This window comes from Phlebotomus argentipes, unplaced genomic scaffold, assembly GCF_947086385.1.
Source record: "Phlebotomus argentipes unplaced genomic scaffold, Phlebotomus argentipes genome assembly scaffold_18, whole genome shotgun sequence".
Taxonomy (NCBI): Eukaryota; Metazoa; Arthropoda; class Insecta; order Diptera; family Psychodidae; genus Phlebotomus; species Phlebotomus argentipes.
Window position 1 is genome coordinate 16,815,031 of NW_026776177.1, and position 22,397 is coordinate 16,837,427.

The window sequence follows — 22,397 nt, forward strand, 5'->3', positions numbered from 1 at the left end:
CCCATTCGCCTTTGTTCACTTCTCTTCGGCACGATACTTATCGAGCGTGTGTTCTATACTGCCGAATTTCCATTTCTCAAGTGCCATCGCGCTGAGGCTCTTCAGCAAATTATGCAAACCTATTCTCGACTGGCCGTTATTGTGGATTTTAAACATTGCCCGACCTTGACGGCCAAGAGGAGGCTTTAGCGTCACACATGATTTTCGCTACACGAATTGAGCATTGTACGCAAATAGATACATAGACAGTCGGCCAATCAGCTTATTGGAAGCCCTAAATTTCTCTCCTGCAAGCTTACAATTCTTACCCTTCTTACCTTAAGAACTGACGACCAAGGGGCAGATATTATGGTCGGAATTGGTGTACAGCTTTTGCGGAAGTGTTAAGAATTGGAAGTGGCGAAATATTTTGAACATTTTCACTGCAAAAGCTTCTGTTTCAACAAATTGAGGCATTTTCTATATTATAAGGCCTAGAAAAATTAATTTTTATTGCTTTTCTAGGTTATTTGATGAAATTTATGTTTAATCTGAGAAATTTCTTGACAAAATTGAGCATTTGTATTGAGAAAAACTTCAGATCGACTAAACTTCAAAAGAGGGAAAGAGCTGAAAAGTCAATAATAACCTTCAAAAATATCATTTTAGTTTAGAATCATGTTTCATTGCTTAGTTATTTTCGCAGTTTGTACTTCAAAGTGACAAAATCAACCTCATAATCTACTAAAAACTGTGATATTCTCTATAAATTCTCATTTTCCAGGCTTCAAATGAGTAAAATTTGCCAGAGAAGGGTTTTTTAGTCTTATTTTTAACCTCACAATTTGATCAGAATTTTTCAAAGCAATTTTCATACTGAAACTATAAAAATCAGACGATTCTGTCGCTCCTCTTAACTATTATTAATTATTTAAAAAAAAATCTCGCTATTGAAATGATAATGATGAGAAAATAATATAGATTTCCCCCTTTAAATATCAATATTGTCTCTCAACACACGCAAAAATAACTGTGACATCAGCTGGGAAGATAGTTTATCTTGCATTTGGCTGAAAAATCACGAAATTCTTGTTGAAATTCAAAAGAGCCGGGCGAACGGGCAGTGATTCAGCAGAGTTGCGATGAGGGCAGAGAAAAAACTGCCAACAATAATAATATGAGATATTTCTTTTATCTCCGCTGAAGCACATTAGGATGTGACACACAAAGTACACAATGATGCCGTCGACGAATTTAATGACGACAAAGTGCTGTCGCTGATGATGGCGATACAGCCGAGGGTTGAGCCCCGAGAAAAAAGAGCGAATTATATGCCGGATTTAATATTCCATTCATGATTAAATCCCCTCGTGTATGTGCTCGTAAAATTTTCTGGCACCGGAAAAGTGATGCTCTTGGAGGCGCACCAAATGTGGGTTGGAAAGTCCTTTTTTATCACCCCCTCCCCGTCGGCCCCGCCAGGGTGGGATGCAATTTTATGCTCCACTGTGGTGACTAGTGATAACAGACAGTGATGGAGAGCCCGTGCCCAGTTGGGTGGAATTTTTAGAGCAGAAATGTATGATTAAAATAGAGGCGAAGCAATTTCGCTGCACGCAAATTCCACCCGCTGAGACGCTCTCCTCCGAGACACTCTGGGCAGGAGTTTGCCCTGCAATTTTAATTACAAACGGCTACAATTGTTCTTTCGTGCTCGACAGCAAACCGTCTTGCTGCAATTAGTTGCCGGGAAACTTTGGGAAATGCTGAACTTTCTTTCATATCTCACGACTCAATGCTCGACTGGTGGAACGAGCGAGTGTTCCGGGATTTTTCCTGCTGCTTTCCACCCCTTCAGACATTGTCAATGTGAACTTGAAGGTGAGGAGTTACTTTGAGGCGAACATTTCGAGTGATTTAAATTGAAATAACGCAGAAGTTGACGAAGAAACTTTTGATTCTCTGCGGTGTCGTTGAAATCTGCCACAAAATGAGAGTTTTTTTTTATTTTGATGTGACATGACGTCTGAAATTTCCATTTCTTTTCACTTGAGCGGACGGAAATGGAAAATAATTAACGACAGAATTTGAAGAGGACATGAAAAGGAGCTTTCAGTGATGCAGGAAGAGTCGTGCACATTTTCCAGGGACAAACAGGAAAGACATTTCCGCGAGCATTGAATTATCATTCGAGGCTAAATGGGTGAGAAATGGCGAATGCTTCATAATTAAATCGTGACGAAAAAATGCCCCTCAAACCCATGAATGACAATGTTGGCGACTTTTCCACCCTCGCATTTGCTAAAGAGGCAAAAAAACACAGCCTCAAAACTCTTGGTCCCATTTTCCCTGGGATTACGACGGAGATTCCACTGCAGAGTTTTAATGCTCATTCATAAATAATAGACGCCGGGGCGCCCACAATACCTTCAACCCTCGCCCTTCGATGACGCAAATGAAGCGCGTTCCTTGGCAGCCTCTCGGCGTCCCCATTTACATTCTATAATTAAGAAGGGGTTCATTCAATTCTAGTCTCTTTTTCTCGCATTTGGAGACTCTCTGTCGCGTCCCTGCAGAGCAACACAGAGTCCTTCGGGGCATCATGAAGCGCCGTATTTCGCTTATCGCGCACCGACTTTCTAATTACGTGAAATTAGACACGATAATTTAATGATTAAAGTAGAAAATAATTTTAATTTTTCCACCGCATATCAAGCAATTTCATTCGGAAGAGTTGTGGCTCTTCCTTCTGATCTTCGTACAAGGCCAAAAACCGCGGCAGGAAAAGCAAGTTCAGCATCGATTTGTCCATTTCACGGATTACACAACATTTTTCCAAGGGGAAGATAATATGTTTTAAATCTGTACACCATTCGAATCACTTTCAGCACATAAAATTTAAACTAAGAGATCTAAAAGCCTTTATTTGAAAGCATTTCACATCACAAAATCATCTATTATCATTTACCAACGAACTGAAAATTGCTGATTCAGAGTCAAATTGCTTAAAAAGTTTTCTAAATAACAATTTTCCAGGCGTAAATGACTATTTTTGAGGTTATGTTCAACCTTAACACAATTTAAAGGTTTTCTTGGCTTCCAAGGATCAGAATAACAATGATTATTGCTTTCATATGTTTAATTATGCGAATGACTGTCGATCTTTCCGACTTCAGCATAAGAATTGATGTTCTATAATGCGAATTATTCACTAAATTCATCACGTAACATCAAAAAAAAGATTTTATTGATTGTTTCTACGTGAAATGTCAAAAGAAATTCACAGAATTATGGGATAATTTTATCAGTAAAAGAAGCAAACAGGAAATGAATATTATAATTCTTCGGATACTTTCACTTCTTCCGTTGAGCTGTACATCATTTCCTACCATATAATCTCCCCCTTGAATTTTTCTACAATTAACCCTGACATATCTTGAAGCACACTCATGTGCAAAGTTCCCACTGCAACGTTGGAGAAGCTCACCAAAGCTCCTCACTAAAACTTTCACGTTCTCCGCTTTGCAGGACTCAAGCGAGAGTGATTGATGCTGTCGCTCCGGCGGCCAAATATCCAGAATGTTCCGCGTGATTTCCAGGTACAAGATCATCCGTGGCATGACCTCGTACTCCGTGCTCTGGCCCTGCGGCAGCCTCATCCAGCAGACCATCGAGGGCAAGAACTTTAGCACCTACGACTGGGGAAAGTGCTTCCGCATGGGCCTCTTCGGCACCTTCGTCATCGGACCCACGCTGTACGTGTGGATGCGCTTCGCCAACAAGACCTGGCCCAGGCGCAACTTGGGCACCTCGCTGACGAAGGCGCTGGTGGAGCAGGTGACGTACGATCCGCTCATGATAACCACCTTCCTCTTCGTCATGAGCCTGATGGAGGGCAAGACGACGCACGAGGCGCGGCTGGAGGTGAAGGAGAAGTTCTTCGACACCTACAAAGTCGGCGCTGTCTTCTGGCCATGTGTGCAGACCGTCAATTTCACCATTGTGCCGCAGCGCAACCAAGTAGTTTTCGTCAGCTTCTTCAGGTACTCTGCGCCGTCATACTAATTCCTCTCCCTCGCACGCCATCTCTCTATCTCCCTTGCCTCTTTCCAGCATGATCTGGAGCAGCTTTCTGGCCTACATGAAGCACATGGAAATCGAGCAGATACGTCAGAAGAAGGAGGCGAAGAAGCAAAAGAAGCTCGAGCAGAAGATGAAGACTCAATAGTTTCTTTTCTCATATCGAAAAATCACCATCACATAATCTCATTCCGAATTCAATAAAGCGTGAATTTGCTAATAAAAGAATAATTTTCAGTCTCTCACAAATTCTGCCAAATCGAATTTCCCAAACGGCTTCCCGCCCCCAAGTGAGAATTTTCCTTTGATTTTCACCACCCTCTCGTGCTTTCATCTCCACTGAGTGTCTCACGGAAATATTGTCGCCGCCGAGGGGTGCGCAGCAAGTCCTTGGCTGGAAAAAGACGAATTTGAATATTTTCACATGTGAAAAATGTCAATTGTCAGAGAGAGAGAGAGCAAATGCATTTATCCATTTCAAAGTGCACTTTCTACCCAGGAAATATTTTATTTCTATTCTTGCGCATTTCCATTGATTTATAAATAAGAATTCAGTAGAAATAAATCTGGAAATTGCATCAAAATTCATTCATTTTTTATCAGAAGAAATTATTTCAATTCTGCCAAAATTACTGTGCACCGAAATATTACGAAACTAAAACTGCTCAAGGATTCGTTGCAACATTACAGATTTCAATTCGTAAAAACTAGGAAATCGCTATGTAACTCTACGAACTCTAACATCTTAATTGTGTTTCACCCAAGATTTTTAAGGGGTGAATCGGGAAAAGCAATGCAGATTGAATTATTCACCCCTCGGTGAGGGAAAGGAGGCGAAACTTGACTTTGCAGACAATTTTTAAGCGTGGAAAACACACCCAAAGGAGAGAGCATCGGGAGGATGCTTTATGATGGAAATTGAGGGCCCACAGCGTTTATTCATCCGAAGCATTTTCCTATTGCCAGCTCTTGTCGATCACGTCCTATCTTCCCACTTTGCCGAGCACTCTCAGGGCGGTAGTTTGGGTGGGGCGGCGGCGGGCGAGGGTGGAAAATAAATATTCGAGAGCGAGAAGCTCTCGGGACGGCGAAAAAACACACACACACACACACCGAGGAGCTGGAATGGAGGCGAAGAGCAGGGAAATGCTCGAATTCTCAGATGGGAGGAAGTGAATAAGCTCACAGCCACTTCAGCCACCCTTCGGGTTGACAGGCAAGTTGTCTCGCGACGCAACAATTCGCGCCGCAACCCTCTCACACCGCCTCGCGGAGAATTTCAATTATGATTCATGTAATTTAAGTGAATGCCAACAAGGAGAACCCAAAACCCTCGACGCGTCCTCTCGTCAAGCGGCGGAACGTGCAAACGATGCTGACTCCTGAATACATTTCTGCCAATTTTATTTGCCAGCCAAATCGATTTCGCGGTCGTCCTCGCGCTTCCGCCACACGTGGAGGATGCTGAGCTGGGGCTTCCCCACTTTCCCCATCACAGACACGTGTTTCGGGGCCAAAGGGTCGGCAATTGAGGCAACTGGAAGCCCCATAATACGAAAAGTTCCGCTGGTTTCTTCGCTTGTCAGGGAATTTGAAGCCCTACTGTGATTCACGGGGTAAAACCATTAAATTTCCTAGAAAAGCAGCAACGGATTATGCTAAAATTGCCCTATTTAATGGAAAAAGGAGAATTGTTAGAAGTCATAACATGAATTCTGGCGAGAAATTGAATTCATCTGCTTAAAAATTAGTAGTTTTCAGACCCCTGAATAAGCAAAGCCACAAATTCAGTATTATTGAGCGAATATTGCATATTTTTCAGTAAATAATGTCTATTTATACTTTATTTTTAGTGAATAATAATTATCCTTGCCTAAAATAGCTCTCTTTAACAGTTTTCGCATATTTCTTCATACAAACACTCAAACATTTACAGTGTTTCATATAAATAAGCCGTCAATCGAACGACGCTGTATTTTCCAAAAAAATAGAGCAACTTTAAAATAATAACGTTGCAGAATTATGCACGAAAATTTTGTACCCAAAACCTCTCCAGTGTTAAAACTGGCACAGCTCCAATAAATCTCCATACGAGAAGTCTTCAATGAAACTTGCATTTCCGCAAAATGCCGCTCCAACTGAGCCTCCTTGTGAAAATTAGTGCCAAGTCATAATTTGAGGCTCGAGAAAAAATCCTTCACAGCGCGACTCTCGGTCTATTCACACTAATTTGTCTCTGACGATGTGACAGACGAGATCTCTGTGGCCATTCTTGCTGAGGATCTAGAGCACGTAAGATTGTGGAAGGCGAACACTATTCGCCAATACAATGTTGCTGAGCGACTTGGCAAAATTCATGAGTCCGTGAAATTCAAATGCCTCACGATCAAGATCATGAATCATCGTGGATTAATGCTGCTTAATTGCAATTCGCGCCGCATTCACTGCAGGACGTGGCAGGAGAGTGATTTCTGCTGCTATTTGCGCCTCAAATCCACAGGTAGTATTAAAATGTTTCCTGAAATTCTCTGTGAGACTATTTAATGCTCATTCTCCGGCATTTTCCTCGTTAATCGTGAAATTGTGGTCATTGAAAGGTGTTTTATAGAAAAGAAATTGTGGAAAACTCCGCCCATTTCTACGCCCCGCCCAATTATTCCCAATGTTTTACTCATTGAAATGTCATTCAATCAATTGACAAGAACATCTTTATTGGCGAAAAGATAAAAATGATTATTGAAGACATTGAGGACTTGATTTTTATCGCTGCTTTGCCTCTTTTTGAGAAGAAATTGACTTCGTGTCGCCATGATTGCATTCACCCGGAATTATCGTCATTAATCGCATTTCAAAGGCAATTTTTCCTGAGCTCTTTTGAGTGTCTCTGGTAATTTCCACTGGCAATTTTCCCCATCAAAAATTGCATCGTGCCGCAAATTTGCGCCCTCGCGATGCATTTTCGCTATAAAACACCACTCGTCGCTGCACTTCCTGGTATTTTGCATCAGTGACACGATCGAGGCGTTCCAGGAAGATGCAGACGCGCTGCTGGCTCATCACCCTCATCATCAGCGTCGCTCTCGGACAGCCACAAGTTGCCAGTGTAAGAATTTTTCCCGAGAAATCTCCGTCGCATATTTATGCTTTGTGCTTGACAGGACGCTGATTTATCTGTGGCCCGATGGATTCTGGCGCTCGAATCTGCGGCTCCGGACTCTATGCCTGTGTCGGACAGCTCCTCGTCGGAGGAAGAGGAGCCAATTCCCTCCCTGGAGTCCACCGAGGGCGAAAGCCGGACGCTTGGCGCTGACGAAGACAGCCCAACGGCCAAAGTCTTCATTCCGGACATCGGCAAGATCAAGACCATCGTGGAGATTCTCAAGACGGTTGGAGATGTTGTCGTCCCTGTCATTCTGGAGGAGGTCGAGAGCGTGGCCGGAAACGTGGCTGGAACGATTTCTGGATCAGGAGCCGCTGGAGAAGTCCAAGGACAGCTCCAGGCCGTCAACGTTCCGGAAGACCTCGTGGCATTCAAGACACGCGGAGTCATGTTGCTGCAGGGTGCGAAGAAGGATTTTGGCAACTTTCGTCCGAGAGTTATTTCATAAGAGGGATAATAAAAGGGTTGCGAGTGAAAACTGAAATAGAAATGGATGAGTTTGAATTTAAAACATCATCTCTTGATTTTAAGAGAGGAGCGGAGATGGGATTTTCCAGTTTCTACACATGGACACTTTGTGTCTTTGCTATTCTCTTCCACGCGCAGTGATTCTGGTCACGGATAGAATGTGTGGAACTCGGTTTGACAGCTGAGACTGGAAATAATAACAAACAAATCGCACGTGAGTTTATTTTGCTCCTTGAAATCACTCAAATCCTCGTGATTTTCCTCACTTTTCCAGCATGGCTCTCACACTGGCGAAACTGGAGGAGCTGCACTCGCAGCTGATGCAGGATTTGGAGACGTACGAGCGGCAATTGCAGAGAATCAACGCGGAAATCTCGGAGTATCAGCAGCTGAAGGCGACTGTTGTGGTCATCGAGAGTGATCTCAGGACGGGCTTCAAGACGCAGGTCAACATCGGCGCCAACGTGTTCGTGCAGGCCAGAGTGCAGGACACCGAGAAGATCCTCGTGAACGTGGGCATGAATCACTACGTGGAGTTCTCTCTCGAGGAGGCGCTGAAGTTCGTGGACTTCCGCATCCGCGTCCTCACGAAGCACAGTGATGTGATCCGGGATGAAGTGATCAAGACGAAGGCGAAGATTAAACTCGGTCTTCTCTGTGTGCAACAGTGATTCAGAGCCTTCCGGAAGATTTTGTATAATATCAACAGTGTATCTTAAATTAAGAGACGTTACAGAACGAAATTCACACAAGTTTTATTGTAGAAATAAGAGATAAATAAGCCACTTAAGAGCCATAAGCTGTGAATTTCGTGCGAAAATCTTACCTTGTTCGGAATAAATATGAAAAATTATTCATAATATATTTATGTTTCGCATAAAATGAAGTATTCAAGTTGATTCTGGAGATATTTTATTCCTCTGTGTACATATTACATACAGTTTTTACTTCTGCAAACACTTAAGAGATTAGAAATTTCTACAGATTTATCAACCCTTCGGCGACTGCATCGAAGGGCGCGCGCGCGCTTGCGGTCAAGAAAACACCCTCAAGAAATACTGGACAAAGATTTTCGAAGCTCTTCTCTGGTATTCTTGCCGTGTTTCATTCACACTTTGCCATTCTTTGAAACCATGTCTGAGTTCAACAGCTATATTTGACTGGCGTCGTTCGCCTTACAAGATTACAATTCCTTCCCCTTTTTTTTATCACTTTCTCAGTGGCTTTCTTGCTTCTCGCGGTTTTTATAAACATTTAGACTGCGGTGGAGATCAAGAAAATGGGATTTTCCAATTGCACAAATTGGAGTTTTTCGCAATTGAAAGAATGACTAAACTTACATTTTTGCCTAAAATCTATATTTAGACTTCCTTCACAAATTCCTACTGAATTCAGAAATGTCTCTATTTGAATATTTTTTTTCATGTTCTGCAGACAATGTTTTCCTACAAGCTCACTCTCATCTAAAAACTAATGAGACAGGAACGAAGGGAAGATGGTGAAAATATTGCAGAATTTTTCATTCTTCCATTTATGCTCTGGACTTGTTTTTTAAATTGTTAATGTATTATATTTGTGTAATAGCATGTAATTATTTTTGTAACGGCCATCATCATAGTTAATTACACCTACAAGTATATTATTTAATTTGTAGAACATACATTTAATATTTTTTTTAAATACATTATGCAGTAAGTGTGTTTTATCATTATGCATATTGGGTTTACTCTTTGAATTTTTCCACAGATAAAAAAAAAATCAATTTTATACAGCGACAACTCGAAAAATATCATGTAAAAAAGATTGTGTGACATTAAATTAGGTACGCAATTGCATTACGCATTTTCCATGTGTGCAATTTTGCTCAATATCTCCTCTTTAAATTTTTAATTCAACAATTTCAATTATCATATAATTTTATCCACTCTCGCTGTGCCTACAAAAAAGGACTGTTTTTTCAGCATAATATAGTAAAATTTGTTGCTTCAGTAGCTTCATCACACAACACTATTAATATTTATTACAAACATACAGTAGAAATATCATTAATAAATTCGTTGGCGTTTTTTGGTAATTAAATATAATCCTTCTCTCATTTATTAAATATTTTGACTCTGTTCTCAATTTCCATCTCACGCAAGTGGCTTTAAATCCTCATTTGCTCTCCCTTAAAAACCTTTAGAGATTAGTTTTGTCTTTAAAAGTAAATTTTGGATGGCATTCATTTTGGAAACAATTTGTAGAATTTACAAAAAAAAAGTCGATTGTATCAAAAAATAGATGAAAACTTCTCATGTTCACAATTTCTTATACATTTTCCAACATACATTTAAATAAAGTTCAATTAAAGCTCTCGTATGAATTTCTCTTCGCTCTCATTCCCGGTTCAAATCTCTCTCTGTCTTCCCCCAAAATAGACTTAAACTTCAAAGACTCCCAATAAGATTAAATCACAATAAAACTTCCCTCGATTCGACATCACAAAAAGACGAAATTTTACATTGAATACAATAAGAGCTTGATGACTTGCGACGGATTCTGGACGAATATTTCTCTCTGACATCAATAAAAGTTTCTCAATATATTGATATTTTTTTCTCTCACTGTTTTTGGCCAACTTTTTGGTTCTTCATTAGAATTTTTTTCCACCCCCACAATTCAACTTCTCCTCGCGCTAATGAAGACCAACTGCATTTGTGGCGCTGTCCGTGGAAGGATTCTGAGATTTACTCCTCTGCTGCATTTTCATGGCTTAATTGTCTTCCTTGTGCTGATTTGGATTCCAATCAGAAGTCCGTCGTTCGGTTCGTAAATAAATTTGTCACGATGTCCTGCAGTCCTAATCGACAATGGAAATTGGAGCATCTGCAAAGAAATGGACGACAAAATCACTTAATTGTCCAGCTGAATATTTTTCTAGACTCTTTAGCAGATAGTTTTAGAGTTTCTAATAGAGATTTTTCAATTTTCTTATGAGTTTTGTCCTCTTCTGGTCAATTAATTATTGGCAAGATTTCTTACAAAAAAAACATACAAAAATTCATATCATGACAGTCGATAAAGGGTTAAATTGATAAAGTGTTACTTGAAATGCCATAAAAGTCAATCCTGTGAACGACTAATTGCTCCTAAGCATGTTATTAGTGTTGAATTTGAAATAGCATCTCAATATTGCAATCTTGTAGAACTTTTATTGCCTGTGACCAGTAATAACTGATTAATAAACAATCTTCATTCACAATTTTTATCGTCTTCTCTAGGCAATTATTGCCAATACAGAGATTCTGTGATAAAGTCCATGACAGACAATTGCATAACGTGCAATTCTACGCCTGGGAGAACAATAAAAACGTTGAGTAGAATTGTCTTAAACACTCTCGTGCGATAGGCGAACCCAATATTTGCTGTGTAAGTCCACCACCAGGAAGTGGATTCAGCAAATTAATTTAATATAGTGTGACAATCCAGTGAGTGTTTGACATGGACTGAAAAAAAGCCTCCTCTCTCGGTGATAATCTCTTGGCACAGGCGATAAGTCTGGCCACTATCAGTGAGGCGAAGTCGCGATAATTTCAATTGCACTGCACTTGAGGGGGAAAAAAAACGCAGCAGTGGAAAATGGGAGTCAATAGATGTGTTGGTTGTGGAGCGATTTTCACATGTGGAAGCTTTTTCTGGGATGTTTGCAGAGAGAACGCTAAAACCACATGACTGACTTCTCACAGCACACAAACACGATTGAGTCCACACAGAATTATACACTCGACATCTGAATGCGTGTAATTAATTTTCCTCCTGTATACATTTTGTGTATTTTAATATTTCAAATTCATTCTCAACTTTATTGCTCTTTATTTCGCGCTCACACGTTGCCTTCCCCTTCAATGTGCAATTAGCATTTTTGTACCTTTTGCATCTTGACTTTTTATGCCATTTTCTTTGGCGCATTTGATTGATAGCCGTTCAGTGGGCAGAAAAAAATGATGAGCAGCAAAATCGCCCAAAATGCGAACGTTTCGTGCTTAACAATCTCGACTTCATTCTCGCAAGACATTAATCTTTTTTATTTAATTCCCGAATTTGTGCTTCATCATAATCCCAAGCTTCATTTAGCGATCGCCAAATTTCATTGATTCTCGCGGGTATTTTAAGTGTTTTCCACCAGAGATGAAAAACTTCTGTTTAGCATTCTCAGCGTATTAATCCGCGTAATAATAAAAGCACTACGAAATTTGCGTCGCAAAAGCTATTGATAACTAATGATTGGTCAGATAGTTGTAGTGACGAAGGCAAATAAATATACAAATTCATCTTAATTAGCTACAATGCAGTGACATTTAAACCTCTCTGAGAGTTTTTCCACTCAGAAAATGCTTATTTTGCCTTTGAACGCGACGAGAAAAAAACCTCTCCAACAGCTTTGCCATTAGAATGAGAGACTGTATAAATATCTTTGGATGAAGGGCGATATTTCATCTCCGGCAAATAAAGTTGAGTGGCATTTGCTGAATATTATTGCAAAAGTCTCTTGGCAAATAAGAGTGTTGGCGCTGAGCGTGAATATGGGGAAAACAGGGAGGAATCTTGGAGGAATCTCGATGGATCATCGTAAATCACAGTCCATTGAGATGAATTGTCATTCGCAGATAGAAATTAGAGACATTAACTTTGTCAAAAGTTTTAACATCAAAGAATTACCGAAATTGAATTAACAATCCTCGAAAGCCATGGCGAAAAGCTACGAAATTGTATGTCCAAAGCTCCCAGTGAGCTTCTTAGGCAGCTTACTTGGCTGGCAAATGTAGATTTGGAAGCTTTGCCTTCTGTAATTTAAAGTAAGGGGGAGATATTATGGCGACGTCTGTACATCACTTCCTGAGACTTCTCAGGAGTTTCTCTTTGATTACTTAACTATAAACTTTGAATAACTTAACAAGAATCTTTCTAGCTCAAAATTGCACTTGTTAAGTCAACAAAATTGAGGTTATGTTTGAGTTGAACCCGTTTTCTATCACTCAATTTGCAGAATCTTGATTTACGTTGAATACAAATGTGCAATTCTATCAAGAAGTGAAAATAAATTCATTTACAGCAGAATAATTTCTATTTTGAGCTTTTGATTAATCCTAAAAACCTCACATAACCTAGAAAATAAATGTCAAAGATCAATTCTGAATAAGAATTGATTCCTAAAAGAATAGTAATCAATGGAAATTCTAAGAAATGAGCTGAATATTGCAATTTCTTGAACACATTCACTTCGTAATACTTCGTCGAGCTTGTACACATTTTCTGACCACACTATCTCCCCCTTGATTTAGAGCATGATGCCTTGAATGATCTCAGCCCAATATATAGTTTACATGAATGAATCTCTCAATGAATCATTTCCTTGGTGGATTTTTATCATTCAGTTCTTATGTTTATTAGTTTTATATCAAGTTTCTTGAGATCCTTATCAACACTCTATGTTTTCTCTTCTATTTTGAATACATATTTCATCTCTGTAGTATGTTTTACTTTTAGGTAAATCATAAACAAGTGAAGCAGATCATATTTTGCTGCAAATCTCTAATCGTGACTCCCACTTTTGCCATTCCAGCAGAATTTGCTCGCATCGATTTGCCTTTCGGTTGTTTAGACTCGGTCAGAGTGCAGAAATCCGATCTATGGCCGGATTTGTGGGCAATAGCGAATAGTTGTGAATTTTATAGCATTTTTGACGATCACCGATCCTTTCTGCCGACACCGCAGAAATCGTCTCGCTCGTGGGCCATATTTATGGCCACTGATGCTGAAGAGCGTCTGGACAAATTGTTGACTCGCCAGATGATTTGTGTCCCCTTAATCTCCGCCGCCCCGCGGCCCACTCTTGAGGTAACGAGCCGGTCAAGGCGAAGGTATATTTTGAGATGCGGTGGCACATAAAATGATCGGCGGGGCGCGGGGAGGAAAATTCCTAACAAGTCCAAATGCATCATGAATCAAGGAGACTTAAATTTAACGATCGCGCGCTCAGCGATGCTCCGGAGACGCCAAAGTGCGCCTCGCCCGCCACCCCAAAATGCCTGGGTGAGAGTGATTGTGCCTCGGGGGCTTGTCGTAAAAGTGAGCAGATTAGCAATCGAGAGACATTCAAAATAAGAGATTTTTAATGTCGTAAAAATTTATTATGTGTGCGCTGGAAGATCCCTGCACATTTTCTTGCAATGCGGAGCATTTTTCAATTTATTGCATATTTTTGCAAAACAAGTCTCAGCCGCGGCCGAGGGACGAAGTGCGGCGCATCCCAGAGCCGCCTGGGAATTTAAATTTATATTTAACGATGATGCAGATTCGCCAGTTAATGTTCCAAAGTAGAGATTGACGATGATATTGTGTCGGACATTTGTATTAAAGCCGATTTAATTGTGCGTACGGGGCGGAGTTGAGAGATGCAGAAAAGCACAAGGTGGTCCGAGTCAGGTGGCTGGACGCAGACATGTTTTAATTTGAAGCCATAAAAGTTATTTAAAAGCTCAATTCGATGGTAAAACGAATGACTTTGGCAATGTCATAAATTTAACATTGACAATCACGAGATCAGAAATTCAGGAGATTCATTAATATGACAAAATTTTAGTTTATGACGTAAGTTTTTGCTTCTTCTGCATCCGACTGAGTCGCAAGATTTAACGACGAATATTACAAGATTTGGGTAGAAATGATCTTGACATTCCTATGAGCAATTGCCTTGGCAAAATCCAGAAAACCGCAGAGAAGTTTAACAGAACCACAAGAGATAAGCACAACTACTGATATCTATCAATGGGCAATGCCAATAAGGATCTCCTTATTGGTAAATATTCTTCAAATGGTATTGATTTCAATGAGTTCGGCACTCGCAATCGCAATCAAGCATCTCGACGGGGCCTTTCTGTCCCCCCAGAAATGGAAACAGGTCGACGAAAGGGTGTACACCGCCGCAGTCTCTGCTAAATTGTTCAATTTTTGGTTAACAAGAAGTCCCTCGAACACGCTGATTGTTGGTGTGGCGTAGCTTGAGGTTGTAATTGATTTACAATGCTCACCTTCCATTAACATATTACATGTTATCGCGGCGAATTGACTCTGAGAGTCCCGAGCATGGCCACAATAAATTTTATTAAATTCTCCACCTCATTGTGCGAAGGGCCCTCGCGCGCCCCCCTTTTGAGCCATCGCAGAGCCCGAGCAAAAAAAGCTGATCTACTAAAGTTGCAATCAAACTTAAATCGCATGCAACCCATAAAGGTAAAATATTTTATGGGCAGTCGTAAAATTGTAGGATCTCTTGTGCCAAGTCCTCCGCCGTCTATCGCCCGTAAAAGAGCTTATTGGAGGATTATGTGCTGCAATGTGGAAGTGCATTTCGACCGCACAACAATTGCAGCGGCAATTCACGGGCGTCGCGCTAAGATGATTGAAATTTCAATTGAATTTTAAGCACTAAATGCCGCGCGGCCAACATCTGGAGCCCACCTCGCTCTCTCTCTCTCTCTCTCGCTCTCTCCCTCGTCGATATCCCCAATGGGCAGCGCTGCCTGATCCATGCAAGTGGATTGTCTTCTCATGACAATGCCATTTGTGATACATATTCAAAAGTTTTTACTATCCGCCAACATCTGCCCTGCAATTTTCCCATTTTATGGAATTCCCACTCGAGCACATTTTACGTCCACTTCAAATATGCATTAACGTAGTTGTTAATTAAATTAACTTAATTAATAATAAGTGCATAAAGTTCAAGGCAGGAGCGCCTCTGAAATTTCTAATGCACCACCAGAGAATTGCATTATGCATTTTGTAGCATGTGAACAGCTCACAATCTTTTATTGCTCCGGCACAAAAGTATATCTTTTTTATTTTCACCATCATCCAGCATGAGATTGGCCGGGATGGGTTTGAGAATCAGCCTGGAGACCATTAAGAGAAATATGAGAGGGCACTTTGAGGAAGTGGCCAGCAAATTTATTCTCCACCTTTCGGCCACTGCCACGCAGTTGGAGACGCGCAGAAAGAATGTGATTCCTCAGCAAAGGGCTCATTATTGATGCAAATAAATTACAAGTTGAGTTCGACTGAAGAGTGGGTAGAATTTCTTGAATTTCGATATGATAATATCAAGAGATGATATCATGGCAGACAATGCCGAAAAGTCCTCCATTATTTGCACATTTTCATAAATAATTCCTTCAGGTCAAGTCATCCGAAAAGCTTGTGAGCCATTGAAAAAAGGCAGATGTGTTTCACAGCAATTTATAAAAAATAAATAAAAACTGCAGCTCAATTTCTACAAATTACCTGCAAATATTCAATTCACTAAACATATTAAAATTTATTTATTAGTGTTGAATGAATTTCTTGTACGGCCTGTAAAATATTGCTTATTGGCTCCAGTTCACAAAGTGTGAACGAGATGGAATTGCAGAACGTGTGCAGTTAACTTTTATTGCCTCGAAACTGAAAGAATCGATTAAGAAGCCGAAAACTGCAATGAATTGTGTGACGTGACATTTCATAATTTCACCTCAGCCACTCCAAACTCTTGCCCACCATTGGGGCATTCATAACGCCAAATTAGCGATGAATTGGGGCAAACATTGGGTTTTTGTGCGGCTGAAGCGTTTCTTGTGTGGTCAACTTTTGGTCCCAATGGACATCATTTGGAGTGTGCATTTGATGCTTTTTGTCACCCATTTAGCCGTTTATGAGGTCCAGAGGTGGGTTTTATTAATAACGTACACAGGAGGAGGAGGAGGGGGAATAGATGTGCAAAATAAAAACATGTTTCCACAGGATGCGTTAATTGAAATGACAAACATTGTCAGGCGCGCTGTAATATTAATTCGGTGGAGAGAATAAAGCGCAATTTTAATCTGATTTGATTGATCACGTAAATTTCGCACAATATCGACATTTTATAGTTAACTCAATAATTTGGCAACACAACACTCGGCTGGGATGTATTAATAGCGGCTGGAGAATCATCTTCGGCAGGCGAAGGCAAGAAGTGGCCAGAGTTTTTCCCAGTAGTGAAAGACCAGACCTTCTGCTGTATGAGCTCAAGACCTTCGGGATCATCTCGGGAGGCTGCTCAGCCGAGACAGTCTCCCAGCCTCACAGAAGTCCTCAAGACGCTCGATCCGTGGTCTCTGGCGGTTTATCAGCGCTTCGCAGTGCCCAACAATTCGGCTCCGACACGGGAAAGCAAAGAAATCCGCCCAGTATCAACCCCGGAAGCCAATCCAGACTCTTCAAGACTCTCGGATAGCCCGAAACGGCGAGCGCGACACCGAAGACCAAGGACGCGTCACAGGAAGCATTCAGTGGGGGATAAAGAGAACGGTAGAAGATCAGACAAATACGACCAGCGTCACGAACGCAACAGTTACAAAAATAGATATTGATGTTAAGTTTGAAGAGATGTAATAAATGATGAAATCAGAATACGTTGGCTTTTTTTGGTTGGAGAAGAAGTTTGGTTTGTGTAACATATTTTGAAGCCTCTTTTATAATATGAAAGAGAGACCTTATCAAACTACGGTAAGTCGACGAGTGAATCAAAAACAATGGAAGGCAAAATTGTTATTTTACAAGCAGACAAATTGAAAAATTAGCATTAATATCGCTTAGAATTTTGCCAAAATCATCTCAAACTCCTTCTAATGGTTCATAAAACTGCTAATATTGCTCTGTAATCATTTCTTTGTGAATGTTCCAATTGATTTCATTGGTATTTATGAGAATTATTGACTGAAATATTGCCAAATGAACAGTAACAATGAAAATATTACTCTTCAAAATCGATATTTAATCGTGTTTGGGTTCGTTTTATCGACACGATTTTTAAAAATCAACTCTTCATAGTTTATATGAAATTTTTTTTAAAGAGTTTTCAAGTGAAAAAATTAAAAGGTACGACAAATATATTCATTCAGCGTCTAAAAACATTTCAGGAAAATCTAAAATATATATTTTTATCAAAGAAGCGTTTTCAATTTACTTGCCGAAATGTTTAAACCGTAAAAACAAACAGTTCAAATACGAATCTTATCGTATATTAAAAGGAGTGTTAAGACAAGAGGTTCTTATAAGAAATTCCATTCGAATATTCACAATTGTCAGCACTTAAAAAGGGAAACATCAACGCCATGACATTTCAATCGACTCACTCTGTTTGACTATGACGAATTTCTGTGTTTTATTGCACTAATTTGTTGTGGTTGACGCAATGGGACAATATGGGGTGGGTTTTGTCGGGTTGTTTTCAGTGATTTGCCTTGATCGCTGAAGGAAATTCCCAAGCGGAGAACTTTTTGATGGCCATCAGAGAAAGGCTAATGATCAGTCGTCTTGCTGTGCATCTTTTATGATGGCCTCTCGAGAGGGGGTTCCATCTTTTCCGCCAAATAAATTGTATTTCAAATTAAACACAAAACAATAAATTATCCAACTGCCAGGGGATCGTGTTCTGCGAAGGGAGTCGTAAAAGTTGCGCCGACTTGTAGACATTGAGATGCCTTTTCTTTGACATGACGCTGGCTTTCGGAAGGGGTGGCGGAGCAAAATTCAATCTTCTCTAAAAATATGATTTTTCTGAAATACAACTATAACTTCTGCCGACTGTGGGGTGGAGTTGAGTGCATAGCTTTTCAAATGGTACACAAAAATTAATATTTCACTTTAGACTTTTATAGTTGTAGTTCCATAATTTGTGAGGGAATTCGCTTTTTTCTTTCACTCCTGACCCAACAATATCCCGCCGGTTGGAACATAATTGCATTTTAAATACATTTTTATGTGAATTTTATAGATTTGGCGAAACGCTCTCAAAAATTAATGACCACGAAAATCTCTGGGGCGATTATTGAATATAGAGAAATCATCTCTCTCTCTCTCTCGCACTCTCTCGCGATGGCCAGCAAATATTTCTGCGCATTTTTTCAACTCTCCCCCACCCACAATTTTCATTTTGCACAAAATTTCATCCACGAGAAGCGTGGGTAATTTCGTGGCATATTTTTTTTAATTGTGATTGGTTGAATAGAAAAAAAGTCAATCCAATAATCGAATGAGTCCACAAAAAAAAACGATGCAAATCTCTTGAATGGAAACAATTTCAATTTCGATTTATCACACACAACATAAAATAATGGCAGTCATGCAAACATTGCTGTGATATTCGGTGAAGTGTTTTCATTGCAAATCGTCAACATAATACGAGAAATGCAAGCTAATCCGTCGCACTGCTCATCAATTGGGGTAGAATTTCATAATCAGGGATGAAACGAATACACAGTTTCACAGAATGCGGATTGCAAATCATACATGAATATTTAAAAAAATGTGATCAATTGTTTTCTGCAGGAACAGCGGGAGAAATTCTCAAGAATTATATACGATTTAAGAATAAAATAGAATCCAATTTACTCACAATTTTCTCCTTAGTTTCCACACAACGCACGCAAATCGTGGGAAATTGCATAAGATGACAACTTTTGAACAGAGAATTTAAACTAACGCTTCTCCACATCCCGAAAACATTGTGTTACTGATTTATGAACGACTCAAGCCAAGTGTGAAGAGAAAAATGAAGAAATACAGTAAATTTTGCAAATTGAATAAAAATCTCTATATAAAAATCAAAACAGCATTTTTCGTGTTTTTCCGTTAAATAAATCAGTTACTAAGAAATGTAGATTTTTTTTTTCAAAGATAACTTTCACGCAATTCCCCAAGAAGAGTGACGCAGAAAGTGGGTGGGCAAAAAAAAAGCCAATCCAGGAATAAATTGCCAAAAATATACCAACAACATGTTTAATTTATATTTCATCCGTGATATTAAGTTAAGATTAAATGGCTGTAAATTTTCATTTGGAATTGACTTATTTTTGCAATTTTAGCTGCACATAAATATCATCGAATGGGGCATTTTTATCGGAATTACGCCATTGGACAGAGAAGTATTGCGGACATTGGTAATCTAATATAGAGGATTTGCATAAAATAAATAATGCGGTGAATGTTTAGATTTCTGGCTGGGCGGCTGAAAAAGGCGCGAAAAGATAATTTCTGCCATCAACATGCCCGCAATGGATAATCTTAAAACTCACAAATTTATCACTGTTTTCACTCGATTCCACTTAAGTGACTCCATTCGTCGAGCGACTTTGTATACAAATGCATTCGTTTTCCAATTATGTGAATCAGCATCATTTATCCGTGGACACGAGAAATTCTCTCCCCTTCTCGAAATTGGTCTGTATATACAATGTCGCTGAGAGATTTGGGCACCAAAAGGGGCAATAAAACCGAAGAAGTGTTTTGAGTCTATTTGACAGACTTTTTTCGGTAAAATACGATCTAATTCCCGACGCACAAAAGGTCCATTGAAATTCATGCGCACTCTCGAGTGGCTCAATTTATGAGCTCCAGCGGGAATAATGGACAAATGGACTGCGTGTTGAGGAGTCAATTTGTTCCACGGTTTCCCACTATCATCACAAGCACTGCTTGCAGCACTTCCAAAGGCAAATACGCAGAGATGCTGCGAAGAAAGTGTGCATTCCTCGAGATGAATCAATGAATAAAATGATGTCACTGGGGTGTTACACAATGCATCTCTCCGTGGATCTTTTAGCAATGCTATTCTATGAATTTTGATGCAAATTTTTATGACTTTCCTCTGACATGCACACATCCCTGCGTGTCCCTCCTTCCCATCAACGCCACACAGCAGCGACATATTTTTACGACTCTCGAAAATATCATGGCGCGCACATGAATATTTGCTGAAAGACAGGAGGACAATATCGCGTGGATGTGTGAATGCGAGGAGACAAACGGGGTGACGGAATAATAGATGGAAATGTTGCCTGAAAGTCTTCTTATGCTAATGAAGTTGAGAGGATGAAATAAAAAAGAACTTGTACAATTTTGTACCGATGAATTCAATTAACACTACACGAGACTCAACCTGAAATGAACATACGTTCAGAGGAGGATCAATAGTGAGAATTGATTTCATTTTCACTCTTAACACGAGAACTTGAAGCAGTTTTGAGAAGGATTAGACATTTTCCATGTTGCGAAGTGTGCTAATTAATTACACATTCTCATTTAGAGATTTTTTTAGGGTCGAACTGTAAAACAAGGGACAGATATTACGGTCGGAAATGGTGTACAGCTTTATGTGAAGTGTTTGCGGTGAAAAGACATCAGATTGGTTGAGCTAAAATAGTAGAAACGAGCTTAAATGTCATTTAATCCTTAGTTTTATCCGCTGTTTGTGCTCAAAAGTGGGAAATTTAACCTCAATATCCTGTAGAAACATTGAAAAATTCGCTTTATTTACTCATTTCCAGATTTGAAAGGATTCAAATTATCCCAAGAGGAATTTTTTTTAAGCTGAATTCATAACCTCACAACTTGTTTAGAAGTCTTTTAAACATTTTCTCAAGACAAAACTAGAAAATTAAGACAGTAAAATCTGTATTAAATTCTGATAGGTTAGAAACGAGTGCGTGAAAAAGTTTAAGGAGTCGAAAAAGCGGTGAAAATGCCTTTCAAAGTGTTCATAAGTGTCACGAAGTAGTGTACAGATTAAGGGCATATTATCTCCCCCTTGTTGTGAAGCTAATATACACTTAGAGAAATATTTCAGACTCCGCCTATTGGAAAGCCCCGCCCATTTATGGTTTATTCTACAGTTAGCATGCCTTATTAAGTTTACATGAGCTTAAAAAAAATTCAGTCATCGATATTTGAACGGAAAAGTGCCGAGTGGCGCTTCGCTGAGCACTTGAGAGCCCCTAGAATTCCTTCGGCAGTCAGCAGTGTCACCTTTGGTCAGAACAACACGCCCTGCAACTGTGCAAATAGAATTCCTCAGAGGACAGTTCACACAATGTGACTCCTATCTGCCAAATGCACGTCAGAATGCCTGCTCGATGCACTCTCTCGAGCTGTGGCTGCATTGTCCCACCGGCAGAGGCGATGGGGCGTCCCATCAGCATCTCGAGCGCAATGTGCACAACTTGGTGTTCTTTCGCCAAGTTGAGGAGTTCCGCACAATGTGTACTTGGCCGTAGAGATGCATGTTTACAATAATAATGCTGCCGCTGTTGTGCGGTGACGAAAATGCCACACACGAGACACAAGACACATTAAGTACGACTCAACTCAGCACACAATTAATGTATTTGCATGAGTACAGAGTCAACGGAAATTGGAACAAGCCAGAAGCTCATTTGCCATTCTCAAGTATGCGGAATATCTGGGGTGGCAGCGTGGCAAATACACTTTGCAACAAACTATTAAGTGGAGGTGAAAGATAAGCTCCAGCACTCTTCTGACAACTCTCCCGAGAGTGGGTGCATTTCACCCTCAAACATCCCCCGGACGAATTGTCCGAATGCGGAGCTCTTTTAACCCAACACTCACACACAGCCAACTTGAGCCCCAGCAATTCAGGTGGATGGATTGAGATGAGACTAAATTACAAAACCTCTCCCCATATTTATCGACATTGTTGATACGGTGAGGCATAACATTTTGCTACTGTATCGATTTTATAAATAGTTTACTGCACTCAATCACGTGAATAAATGAGGGCGTGCATTTGGATATGGAGTCTCTTCACATTCGCCTAGAGGGTAGCTTTTGGCGGAATTACATTTACCCAAAATTT

The 22,397-nt window shown here is 40.0% G+C and overlaps 4 protein-coding genes across 7 annotated transcripts in view; 3 read left to right on the top strand and 1 right to left on the bottom strand.

Moving 5' to 3' along the window:
• The window catches only part of LOC132260262 (uncharacterized), a 28,131-nt gene extending 23,848 nt beyond the window's left edge, over positions 1-4,283 (top strand). The window contains exons 3-4 of the mRNA XM_059758273.1: positions 3,508-4,022; positions 4,093-4,283. Coding sequence (XP_059614256.1) covers positions 3,559-4,022; positions 4,093-4,207 — 579 coding nt within the window. The 5' untranslated portion in view covers positions 3,508-3,558 and the 3' untranslated portion in view covers positions 4,208-4,283. The remainder of the gene's footprint in view (positions 1-3,507; positions 4,023-4,092) is intronic.
• Positions 4,284-7,031: 2,748 nt separating this feature from the next.
• On the top strand, positions 7,032-7,707 carry LOC132260017 (uncharacterized). The gene is made up of 2 exons (XM_059757915.1): positions 7,032-7,162; positions 7,218-7,707. The coding sequence occupies exons 1-2, from the start codon at positions 7,094-7,096 to the stop codon at positions 7,665-7,667; spliced, it is 519 nt and encodes a 172-aa protein (XP_059613898.1). The 5' UTR covers positions 7,032-7,093; the 3' UTR covers positions 7,668-7,707.
• Positions 7,708-7,869: 162 nt separating this feature from the next.
• On the top strand, positions 7,870-9,105 carry LOC132260263 (protein UXT homolog). Its single transcript, XM_059758274.1, has 2 exons — positions 7,870-7,901; positions 7,962-9,105. The coding sequence occupies exon 2, from the start codon at positions 7,963-7,965 to the stop codon at positions 8,356-8,358; it is 396 nt and encodes a 131-aa protein (XP_059614257.1). The 5' UTR covers positions 7,870-7,901; position 7,962; the 3' UTR covers positions 8,359-9,105.
• Positions 9,106-9,231: 126 nt separating this feature from the next.
• Positions 9,232-22,397, bottom strand: part of LOC132260261 (protein doublesex) — a 72,028-nt gene continuing 58,862 nt past the window's right edge. For all 4 annotated transcript variants that reach the window (XR_009468357.1, XR_009468358.1, XR_009468356.1 and 1 more), the window contains one exon: positions 9,232-10,552. The gene's annotated coding sequence lies outside the window, so the exon portion shown is untranslated. The remainder of the gene's footprint in view (positions 10,553-22,397) is intronic.

Coding starts and splice junctions, on each gene's coding strand:
- LOC132260017 (XM_059757915.1), top strand. CDS start 7,094: ATGCAGACGCGCTGCTGGCTCATCACCCTCATCATCAGCGTCGCTCTC. Junction 7,163..7,217: donor GACAGCCACAAGTTGCCAGT/GTAAGAATTTTT, acceptor TGTGCTTGACAG/GACGCTGATTTATCTGTGGC.
- LOC132260263 (XM_059758274.1), top strand. CDS start 7,963: ATGGCTCTCACACTGGCGAAACTGGAGGAGCTGCACTCGCAGCTGATG.